Source organism: Leiobunum rupestre, chromosome 3, assembly GCF_980474605.1.
Source record: "Leiobunum rupestre chromosome 3, qqLeiRupe1.1.hap1, whole genome shotgun sequence".
NCBI classification, from domain to species: Eukaryota; Metazoa; Arthropoda; class Arachnida; order Opiliones; family Sclerosomatidae; genus Leiobunum; species Leiobunum rupestre.
The window spans coordinates 15,231,501-15,243,467 of NC_143386.1; the positions used below are offsets into that span (position 1 = coordinate 15,231,501).

Below are 11,967 nucleotides of genomic sequence, written 5' to 3' on the forward strand. Positions count from 1 at the left end.
GGATTATTCATGACGGTTCAATTTTGATTTTATAAATGGACACGTATAGTAGGGAGCTGGATCGAGAGTGTGGGGGATAAAAAAAATTAATCTAGGTGAAAAAAATATTATAAATAAATACCGATTCAATATACGAACGAAACTTAATTAATAATTTAATTAAACTCATTTAAAAATTTTATAAATTAACTTGAAATATCGTAAAGCCAATAAAAATAATATAAATTTCCTACAAATCACCCATTTTAGGGATAAAAATGAAACGATTCCAAATACGTACAAAACTCAATTTTCATAAATATACAATAGTTTTGAAATTAAGTTGGCTTATGGTAAAAAATTAGAATAATTTAGGAAATTCTGTTAAAAATTAGTACAATTGGAGAAAATTGGTCAAAAGTTGGTATAATTTGGAGACTTGTTAATGTTAAAAATATAGAATTAATTAGGATATACTTTTAAAATTGAAGAGATAGAAAGGCAATTACGAACGATATGATGATTTAAAAAAATTAGATTTTTCAATGAACTGTAAAACGCTTCTATAGATGGCAGCCTTGTCTCAAAAATTTATTTTCCTTAAAAGGTGTTATACATTCGATAAGCAGTGACGAGAATTCCCGTCAATCAGAGTAATATTTTATCAGTATATCTCAAATTTTTCTGAGTTTTCATCAACATACCAAGAAACAAGATCCCAAATGCAGAAAACTACTAGAAAACGCGCCGGTGTCGAAAAACGTGCTCATTCGCGGAAAAACTACGCGGAAAACGCCCTTATACGGAAATATACGTCATAAACGCACTCGTATGCGGGAAAGTTCCCGGAAAAACCCCCACTACCCAATGCCACACGCGTCTTATATAACAGTTTATCTCTTTTAAGTATTGAATCACTCGACATAATAAAATGAAGTTTAAAAGTATTTCCATTCTACGTCACTTTAACAACGAATATTCCATGACGTCAAAACACTCCATGTTTTAAATTCAAATTAACCGTGCCTCCCGGGTAATCCGCGCACGCGTGCTATCTAGTTCCTAGGTTATCACTTTTTACATCATTTCATCTTATTACGTACGATATTAAAATGAAGTTTAAAAATATTTCCATTTTACTTTAACAACAAATATTCCATGACGTCAAAACACTCTTAAATTCAAATTAACCGCGCCTCCCGGGTAATCCGCGCCCCTAGGAAATCCGCGCACGCGCCGTCTAGGTTATCACTTTTTACATCATTTCAACTTATTCCGTACGATAAAACGTGATAAGATATACGTTCAAGTACCATATAAGTGTACTCCTGAAATTTGAGATAAGCGTAGATAAATAAACAAGTTGGCCTGAACATAATATGTTGATATACGAAAAAAACAAATCGTCGCGAGAAATACCTTAAATACATTGACTTTTCGACGATTTTACCCCCATTTCACCCCTTAAATCCCGAATCCCGACGATCCCGAATCCCGACGATCCCGACTCCAGGAGCGACTGCATTCACTCGAATCTATCAATAAAATTCCAAACAAATTCAGAGTTAATTATCAATTAAATTTTTAACCAAGACGTTGCTCAATTATTAATCCAGAGAACTATTATACAAACTAAATACTAACAATTGTTTGAGAGACATGTTTTAAAAACTAGTCCTTTACGCGCGTGTGAGAAATATCTTTTAAGCAAAGAAAATTGAACTTGTGCGATCTGTTGTAGGGAAATATATAGTAAAGCAAACCTTGAATTTATGAAGAAGCACGTGGATTGTCAAGTTGCACACTCTTGTACATTTTATTGTTTAAATAAAAGTTAGCTGCAGTTTCTCGTAAAAATCAACATTTTACAGTTTTGTGAAAACGAACATATCGATTGTCTATATATATATATATATATATAAGCTTCTCCACTACGCATTACCTCTGTGGCGTTCACGTCGAGTAGCTGTTTTCCGTGATTTATACATCAAAATGTGGAACCCTCGGTCACCGTTTTAAAGGAATGTAAACGACAGTTGGTATAAAATTTTCCAAGCGCCATTCCGCTTCACGAAGTAAAAGTCATTACCGGGGAATCATTTGACTAAGCCTTGACCGATTACGGAGACTTTAATCGTGGATAATGTTTAGATTTTGATCAATTGTGGGAAGCAACTTTTAAATATTTTAATATCTTTTTAAGGTAACCTTTCGAATGCAAATTTATTAATGTTGACTTTAGATTGGCTTGTTATCACATAAATGGCGTGGATTTGATTAAAGCACTGAGTTCTCTAATTTCTTCATATTATATGGCAAACATCGATTACCCAGAAGAGTGCTTATGCACTTCTGAATTTCTACAGAGGTAAAGCTTGGTTTCAGTATCTTTTTAACCATTTTTATGTCACTGGGGATGGAACAACTTTAAAAACAGTTTTCATTCATTTTAATAAATAATTTCAAGTCAAAACTATGTTAAATCACTCTTGGTTCAGTATTAACGGTTTCGTGTAACATTCACTTTAATACGAGTTATTTATTATGATCTTTCAAAATTAAGATACGCAGCAAAAAAATCCAACTCAAAATAATGGCTTTAGAAAGCCTCAACCAACAAATCTGAAAGTCCTGTCATTATTAATTAAAACAGCAAACTATGACTGGTTCAACGTGACGTGAGATTTCAAATACCTCGCCTGTTTTTCTTAACAAGTTCCCATTTGTTGACAATTTTTTCCTTTACAGAGTTGTTGAGGGTGACGAAGATTAAAAAAACTTTTAAAGTTGGTTATATTTCACCAAGCATTTTATTATTCGTTTTTAACAGGCTTTAAGGAAAGCCCTAGATTTGTTAATAAAACATTTGGCGTAATGAAAAGTTAATCTTTTTCCTGTACTCATTGAAATTATATTTTGGTATTTTCATTAGCCCATACGTTTTCTTCTGGACTTTTCCCGCTATTTTGAGACAAACACATGTAGCAATTTCGGCTTCGTGAATAGCGTAATAAACGTATATATTTAATTAACGGACAGTTTAAATAATATCCAACTTTCGCTTTCATAAACAGCTTTATTAGTGAATTAACTTTAAAAAAACTGCAGTTTTAGCGTATATTAACAACGGGGAAACAAATAGAGAGTTTGACGTTTAATAACGAAAGATTTTTAAATTATAGTTTATTTCGGTTGATATTGTGAAAGAAGGAAACTAACCCATGGAAACATTTGAGTCGTTTTTAATGATACAAATTCCGTCAAGGGACTGTTTATAAAACTGACCCGCAATCATAATACAGCAAGGTCGTAGCCAAGGCATCGATGTAGACCTGGTAAACCATATTTTAGGTCAGGCGAAAGGATACAGAGACCCAAACTTGTTATAAAACAGCCTCCAACAGCGGCTGACAGTCCATCAATAAACCGTTTAAAAAACTGCCTTTTAGCGCTTCGCGATATGTGTAATCATCACTAAAACATTACTTTAACTAACGCAATATAAACATTGGGCATAATGGTTCAAATTCTGTCAGTGGATTGTTTGAAAAACAGCCAGTAACTGTACATTAAGCGTAGATAAACTGTCGAAAGTCCGTCAATAAACCTTTTAAAATATCGCTTTTAATGCTTTTCGAATTGTGTAATCATTATTTAAAAATTACGCAAGTAACTGTTTATAAAACATTAAGTAACGCTATACAAACAGTGGGAAGAATAGTTCAAAATCTGTTAAAACAGGTAAGTCATTTGTAAAAACAATATTCATCTGACTCCTTTAAAATCCGAAAATATCGATTAAAATCATTGCAGTTTATTTTACATCATGCTGCTATCCCGAAAACAGGAAAGTGCTGCAATTTTAACGGGGTAGTTTCACTGTTAATTTTTAACTTTTTATTTATCTTTTCACCGTGAATCTTAAAGATTGTTATAAATCGCCTTTACCTTATGCTTCGCCCAATCATGAGCCATAGATTTGGTTAAGTTAGAAGTGCCGGCTTTTAAGGTGGAGTACACCGAGACGGTTTTCATTGGGGCCAAAGCGCAGATGCTGGACACGTTGACAATAGCGCCACCTGTGCCACGATCAATCATTGATTGAGCAGCAACCTATAGAAAAGATAAATGTACATCGTCCAACTTCTATAAAATATTTCTTGATAATATTCCCGAAAGTAAGAAGATTTCTATTGAATATTGTGCCAAGTGTGAATATAACCTAAGACACAATTTTGAAACTGACTCTGGTGGATTATGCTCACTTGAGGGCCTTGATAGAAATTTTTTTTTTAAGATGAGGAATTTTTGGGGTCTAAGCGCCCAATTAAGCCCCGGTCACACTCGATGACAAAATCGGTTATAATCTAAGATCGAAGCGACATTTGCAGAATCACTTCATCTTGGTTCGGCTATAGCCAAGGCTTAACGCCATTTAAAATTCTGACCAGAATTTTGAAATAACGAAAATTCATTCTAAAACAAATATTAAATTATGTTTGTTATACATTACATTTGACTTAATTTAAAAAATAGTCACGTTATTGTTATTTGTAAAATACAAGTTATTTGGCCATTCTGCTTCCCGAACTAAGACAAGGCGATTTATAACGCTGGTTTTGAAAAAATAGTACTCTAAATTAAGCGATTTTACGGGTAAGTGTGAACTTGGCTTAAGATATTCCTCCTCTGGAAACTGTAATAGTGTTAGGTCCGACAGTAATAAATAAAATTTGTTACTTACTTGCGAAACAAAAAATGTGGACTTTAGGTTTACATCAGTGAGACTACATGTAAATAAAAAGTATTAACAAAACTATTTTGAAAAGATAACACAATCTTTTAAAAAATAGGGACAAATATTAGTTAGCTCCGCCCTTTCCATCACGTGTCTTAGGTACATCTTCTCACTTCCGAAAACAAATGATGTGAAAAGCCCACCCTCCAAATTCGAATCTGATTTACGATGTGTTCATTGATAAACATAGGTAGAAAAGAAATGGTTAGGCCCAAACACGGTTGATACCATTTTCGACAGAGAAGACGAACTAAACTTAAACTGCACTTTTCATTCTCATTATCTACCTTCGTATGATCATGGAATAAAATGCTAATTGACATTCTCTTACATGTTAAAGTTCTTTTCGGTAACATCCAGTATAGATTCAGAGAGGCAAGTTCCAACATTATTCACTAATAGGTCAATAGGTCCGACAGTCGCCAGAGCAGCCTTTCCTAATTCCCAATTACCCAAATCAACATGCAGCAGATTAATACCTGGTAGCTAAGGAAAAAAATGTTACATATAAGTACTTCAAGGTAATGTAGAAGTTTGGAGAGGTTGTGTAAATGTAAGCTATGGTTAATGAAAATTTGACTAAGAGTTTAATTGATTTCTGCACACCTTAGTTGAAGGTGAAATAATTCCAAAACATCCAAACCTATAAATACTTTTTGGTTAACCTTCCTCCGCATACTTGAATTTTTTTATTTCGATGTTATTTATTTTGATATCATATATCCCCCCGCACTCTTGACCAATATTTAATAAACCACATGTCTAAGAATACAAAGGTCTAAATAATAAAAACTATTACACAATTGTTTAATATAATTAAATACACGTTAACTAAAAACATACATGCCACACTACAAAATAAAGTTTATAAAAATCATATAAATTGGTGTACCCACGTTATAAAATATTAAATTAAGTTAATTAATTAAACAGTGTTCTTAGGCAAGGGTAAAATTAAATCCCTCTCTGTCACAAGACCAGTGTGCAAGACATTCCTCTACCTTCCCAACCGCATATATTTCGAAAACTTACCCTCGGTGTGCGCTAGACAAAACAAAAAACCAGCAAACTTCCCTCTGCTCACAGTGATCCTAATAAACCATTTTCATGTTCACGGTCCTCCGACCGACTACCAGTTAACAAGAGAGAGACCATGTCGGAATAAATATAAAAAACTGTGCGATGAAGTTGCGCTCATATACTCGTTAATCCTCGGTGACATGGCTTTCACATTTGATATCTAAAATTTCCCTCTTCCGATAATTTCTATAACGAAAAATCCCTTTTATTGCTTTTTTGACTCATTACCATCTAACGCAATTCAAAATATAACATATCCCTGGATTAATATACAATTAGAGTAGACTAGAACAGGCAATGTTATTAGATAAGCTGACAAATTCTTTTCTTCCCGTGCAAGAACACTTTTCCCTCATTCCCCCCCCCGCGAAATGCCGTTTTCCCTCTTAAATTCCATTATTCCCTTTTAGCATTTTAGAAGGCTGAAAAATCAAGGAAAATAGTAAAGTTCTCCGCATGTGGAAGAACTGCTCGATGAATACATCGCGCCAAGTCTTGAACGAAACAACTATATCTAACTACCTAGATGACATCTATCCAGGACATTTCGACCAGAAGAGCATAATCCAAACGGCCGTGAATCCAGCAAGAGCAAATGTTTTTCCATCCTCAAGCGGCCTGATGATCACCAATTAACTCGCAATTCCGAGCGAAGAAAACCAGATGTAAGAGACCAATTCCCTCGCCTAACCAGATGTTTTAGACCGAAATCCGAAGTAGCTACGCCAGCTTGTAAAAAGTTCGTCATCTTCATCCGGACATCCATACCGTAATCCAGCTCGTTAATTACCGTAATCCGCACCGTAAAACGGGACGAATAGGCCGTTTGGAACTGCCATTGCGAAACAAGAAGCCCCCGTCGAAACCCTCCAAGAAAACGCGTGTGCGTGTGTCTTGCGTAGTCCGGAATCCCTCAAGCCCAAGAGCAGCCACGAAGAGAATCATTTGATGAGTAGAAATTTTCCGTTAACGCCCATCCCCCATTATAGAGTACCCAGGGTCATAATATGAAATAGCCAGTAAAACGAAAGGAATAATTCTTACAAAAAATGTTAAAGCATTCGCTATGGTTCGAGAAAAGGATAAAGTCAGATCCCCTTGAGATTGAGAGCTCATTCCGCTTCGTATGTTTACAACGTTAGCATTACCATTTTCGTTAGTTTTTTGCCATCGATAAAATCATTTGAAGTTAGTATTTGTTTTGTTTTACAAGTTTGAGTGTCACCAGATAATTTATATTTTTTTTTAGTTTCAGTGTATATATTGTTTTGTCCCCACTTTTTTCAAGCTCAAGATGCCCGAATTTAAGAATACCAGGACTGATCCTATTTATTAAATCTATGGCCCAAAAGTTAAATTTAAAGTTATGTTTAAAGGAAAGTTCCAGCTACTATTTTTATTTTTATTTAAAAGATCCAAGATGCTTTTAAAATAAAAAAAACAAGAATTTAAAAACCATAATTAATTATGGAATTAAAATAATTAGCATTTTAGTACAATTTATTGGCAGCCATATACCTGAAATATGCTTCACGGCAGAGCCCGAAGGCACAAACATCTGATTGGCTCTGACCATCGACGGAAAAAAAATACTATGTAGTAGTCTCTCTCACCACGGCCCCCTGCACGTGCTCTCACATAATAACCAATAGACAGCCTTGCATTAAAGTATTTTAGTGGTTTTTACCTTCTTCAATTATTGTAGAACCTTAAGTAGTCTATTTATGGCAAGAAACTTAAGTTCGTATGATTTGGACCCTGTTTTTAATGAGGGGGAACTAAAAAGAATAAAAAATGAAGCGGAAATTCAAGGAAGACCAAATGTAATCGAGTTAGAAAATATTTTAAATATCGACGAAGTGAGGAACAGCTGTGAATGTGGTCACTGGCATTTTGATTACTTTGCCACCTAGGCCTAACTCGAAGACACCGAAGTTTGAAATAAAAAATGTATCACGTGATCTAGACACAGTCTACTATTGGTTAGTTTTAGAACCAATGCGGTCGCTGTGCCTCCGTGTTATGCGGAGAAGCATGAAATACAAAAACATGGCTGCTAGCACTTTCAATGATTAAAAATTAAATTAGGTAAATTTGAAATTATTATTTTTTTATTTATTAGCATTTTTGGTATTTTTAAAACACGTAAAATGTTTTAAGCATAAAATAAAAACAACCTGAACCTTTCCTTTAAATACCCCGCTCATAGAAGTTTGATTAAAGCAAGTAAATATAGTTTTGGTGGCCTATCCATCAGGATAATTAGAGATCTATTTATTTAGTTCATAACTTAAAGTTTTAAATAAAGGATTTTGTGAGTGATTGATTAGAGACAAAGGGTTTCCATTCTGAAATCGAATCTCTCCTCTTCCCTTCTTAGTTTTACACGAGCCTAGTATAGGCTAGAGCAGCGGTTCCCAAAAGGTGTTCCGCGGAACCCTGGGGTTCCGTGGAAGGGTCACAGGGGTTCCGAGAATTCGCAGTGCGGCCATCTTTGTACGTGGCCACAGTCTTCTAAGATAAGTAAAAAAATGAGTTGGGGTTCCGGCAGTATTAGTTGCATAATTTAGGGTTCCATAGCAAAAATAAACTGGGAACCGCTGGGCTAGAGTAAAACTCCCGTAGCCGCTACAGTCCCCGCCGCTGCCGTTCGCAAACACGCCGTTTTTGAACGCCACGGTAGGATTATCACCGTCCGCAATAACGTCTCTCTCTTACGCCACGGTAGAATCCTCCTACGCTCGCGTTTTAAACCAGAGAGGGAAAGGCCGTAGAAAGCTAGCCATATTCTCCTATAGTTATACCAGATTTTCGTCCTTAAAATTCACGCGCGTTCAACAACCAACAACCTAGCAATCTGGATTCGGCGATCTTTTGGCGTTTCCGTCTCTGACGGTTTCCGCAACAGCGCATGCCTCTCGCTTCCATTCGGGTGTGGGAGGGTAAGATATGGTGGCTCTCCCACCGAGCTCTCCTTTCTATTGTTGGCCACTCTTTGGAGCCCAGCCATTCTGTGGAATTTGGGAACTATCACCTCCCCAGAGCCCCCAGGTGTGAAGGGAGGAGAGTGGCAGCATTTGTTTTCGTAAGTGCATCTTTAAACGTGGTGTCTCCGCGGCTGTTTGTTTTGTATCCCTTTAGCCCAACCACTCTGGGTAATTTTTGAAATTGTCACCCCAATATTTCCCACAAAAATATTTCGAGCAGTTCCCATATTTCCCACAAAAATATTTCGAGCAGTTTTTCTCGACCGTTTATTTTATTTCTTCGTGTTTCCGTTACCGGTTAAGGAGGATAATGCCTACGGCCCGCTACGGGGGACACCTCCTTCGCTAGATAAAAATGGCCTAGATTCCTACCTCACGGAGGTGGTGTGGAAACGGAATAATTATCCTACATACTTTAATCAGTTTATACTACTATTTGTTGTGTTCATAAAGCTTGGCTCTTGTGAAACTATTATTTGGGACTGCCGGGCCCACTTGTTCCTCTATGTAACCCTCTCTCTGATTTGATTCACCCCACGAAAGGCCCTCTTCCCCGCCTTGCTGAATTAATATCTTTAAGCAAGGGCTAGGAATATATTCTAGACCGTACTCGTTATCCAAACCAATACGATACGCGACGATGAATTATTACGAGGTTGCAAGACCCAAGATAAATTTTACCAAAAAACTAATTTTTTAAGTTACCTGGTTTTGGAAAAAAAGTAGCGAACGCGAACTAGATAGATGGCGCTTGAATTAATTGGTACAAAATTCAAAGGTTTTCGAACGAGCTAGATGGCGTTTGAATTAATTGGTACAAAATTCAAAGGTTTTCGAACGAGCTGGATGGCGCTTGAATTAATTGGTACGAAATTCAATGTTTCCGAACGAGCTAGATGGAGCAGTATCAATTGCTGCGAAATTCCAATGTTAAAACGTAGTTCAGAAATGATCACTACTAACAAAAATTAAAATTGAAATTGCAAACTATACGAGATTCTCGGAATAATTCTTCGAGGATAAATTAAAAACGGGATTGATTAAATAGACCTTCGACTAAGAAAAACATTTAAAACTGTACAAATTAGCAAGAACTTCCATTAGTTAACTGGGTACCCTATACCTTTTCGAAATTTTTTCTCATTCTAATGATTTAGTGTGTAATTCACCAAAAATACAAATGTGAGGTTATTCTAGAAATGACTCTTAAAAATTATAAAAGATCGAAGAAAAGTTAGGATATATGAAATGATATATAAACGTTTTCCTACCTCAGCAAGCAGTTCGTCCAAAAATTGCTGGTTGTTGCAAACTGCTATGACATGGGCTCCCAGCTTATGCAGTAGCCTGGCAGTTTCTCGTCCGATACCTGATCAAAATTAGACGCAGTCTATTCAGTTAATTTGAATGAGAAAGATTTTTACTTCAACTTTGATGAAGATGGTTGTACGCAGCACTATGGATCTTTTACGCTTCTATTTTATTAAGTCGTGCGAGGCACGCTCGGTGGCATATATTTATTACTTATTTGACAGAAGCTGTTAAGCTCCATAGTGTTGTGTAGCGCCATCTTTAGCATAGTTATTTTTTTTAAAACTCCATATTCATAATCGCCAATGTAAAAATCTTCCTCATTGAAAATTTAAAAAAATATATCCTTCATTTATGGAGATAACATTAAAATCTATAACCACGTTACGTTTGGGAGGGTATTTAGAAATATCAATGTATATCTCTGAATGAGTGGGCACGTTTTATTAAATATTATGGTATATTTCAGAATATTTCATATGGAAGACTCAAGTTTTCAACGCTTAAAACACCAATTAACTATTGTTACGTGATGAAACAACAACAACAACTGGCACAATACAAATTGTGTAATTGCGTCTATAGTGTTGATATTTTTAGACATTGAGGTAAGCTTTCCAGCATCTTCGCGCTGTATTGCAATTGCTTAGCAATGTTCAAAGAGCTGTGAGGAACACCAAAACACATTTGCTTGAATAAAGTTGGTTAAAACGAATCAGTAACATATATTTTTCAAAGATTTTGCCCGCCTTTCTATGTAACTCCTTTTAATAAATATGTTTTATTGGTTTTATTTATAAGTCTATTTAATGAAACCGATGAAAGTATGAAAAAATATCAGAAAATGCCATAAACAAATGTTTTGACCTTAAACGGCGTTAAGATCACAAGGCTTGAAAGGTTAGTGCCATATAAATTATAAAAACCTTTTGCACCAATACTATCCAAATACGACCTTTGGCCGACCAGATTTTATGTACAGTTTCTTTTCATAACTACTAATAATCTATTAATCGCGTTTGATGTGAGCACGGTTTTACAAAAGAGAAATTACATTTTAAATTCGACATTAAAAATTAAAATATGAATTCTTAAGTACGGCTTACCTCTAGTAGCACCAGTTACCACTACTCGTTTTCCAGAGAAATTAAACTTCATCTTTTTACAATTTGAGAGAGCGTGTGCATGAACCGATTGTCGAATGATATATGCGTTTACAGCCGTCAACAATATGTTGGAGGAACACCGTTACATTCTGACCCTGACTTGCAAACAATTGCGACTGATATACTTCTATAATATTCGTTGGCGTAGTCGACAACTACATCAATTTTTAGGAAAATAAAATGTTTTTGTTTTACAGTTAAAACTAGATTTTCTCAAACTAACGAAGCAAAAAGTGAGAATTGAAATTATGACAATAACTTCTTACACAACGGAATTTGGTTTACACCCAATACTTTTAAACGTTTAATGACTTTGCGTACTTATAGAATTGCTGAACTGGGAATTGAATTTGGAAACGGTCCTGGAATACCAGTTCTAAGACACTATTTCGGTCATATACATTATTTTCCAAAGTATTTTACTTTTGGTAGCCAAAAGACTGAAAATAAAAATCCACGTCTGCTTAGACGACCTCTAGCTCGGTCATGGAACCAGCGGCTTTTTTTCCTCATTGCTTTTAATTTATTAAATATTTTAAGTGTATTAATTGAAAACTACTAATTAGCTAGGCTCTTATCAAGTGACTTTTAATGCCTATTATTCAGGTGGTTATAATGCGGAGGAAGAGATTGACAAACCACATGA

The 11,967-nt window shown here is 35.4% G+C and overlaps 1 protein-coding gene across 2 annotated transcripts; it reads right to left on the bottom strand.

Annotated features, from left to right (window-relative positions):
- Positions 1-1,236: 1,236 nt before the first annotated feature.
- LOC149949670 (carbonyl reductase [NADPH] 2-like) lies at positions 1,237-11,323 on the bottom strand. 2 transcript variants are annotated; one of them, XM_090169263.1, is made up of 7 exons: positions 11,262-11,323; positions 10,116-10,213; positions 5,109-5,263; positions 4,724-4,766; positions 3,928-4,092; positions 1,399-1,514; positions 1,237-1,307 (listed from the first exon to the last, which is right to left on the bottom strand). In XM_090169263.1, the coding sequence occupies exons 1-6, from the start codon at positions 11,311-11,313 to the stop codon at positions 1,437-1,439; spliced, it is 591 nt and encodes a 196-aa protein (XP_090025389.1). In that variant the 5' UTR covers positions 11,314-11,323; the 3' UTR covers positions 1,237-1,307; positions 1,399-1,436. The 2 variants fall into 2 exon arrangements, with proteins under 2 accessions (XP_090025389.1, XP_090025390.1); XM_090169264.1 differs by lacking the exons at positions 1,237-1,307; positions 1,399-1,514 and adding an exon at positions 3,791-3,833.
- Between the last annotated feature and the right edge of the window lie 644 nt (positions 11,324-11,967).

Coding starts and splice junctions, on each gene's coding strand:
- LOC149949670 (XM_090169263.1), bottom strand. CDS start 11,313: ATGAAGTTTAATTTCTCTGGAAAACGAGTAGTGGTAACTGGTGCTACT. Junction 5,264..10,115: donor TGGACGAACTGCTTGCTGAG/GTAGGAAAACGT, acceptor TTTTTTCCTTAG/CTACCAGGTATTAATCTGCT. Junction 4,093..4,723: donor CCACATTTTTTGTTTCGCAA/GTAAGTAACAAA, acceptor TCTTTTCTATAG/GTTGCTGCTCAATCAATGAT.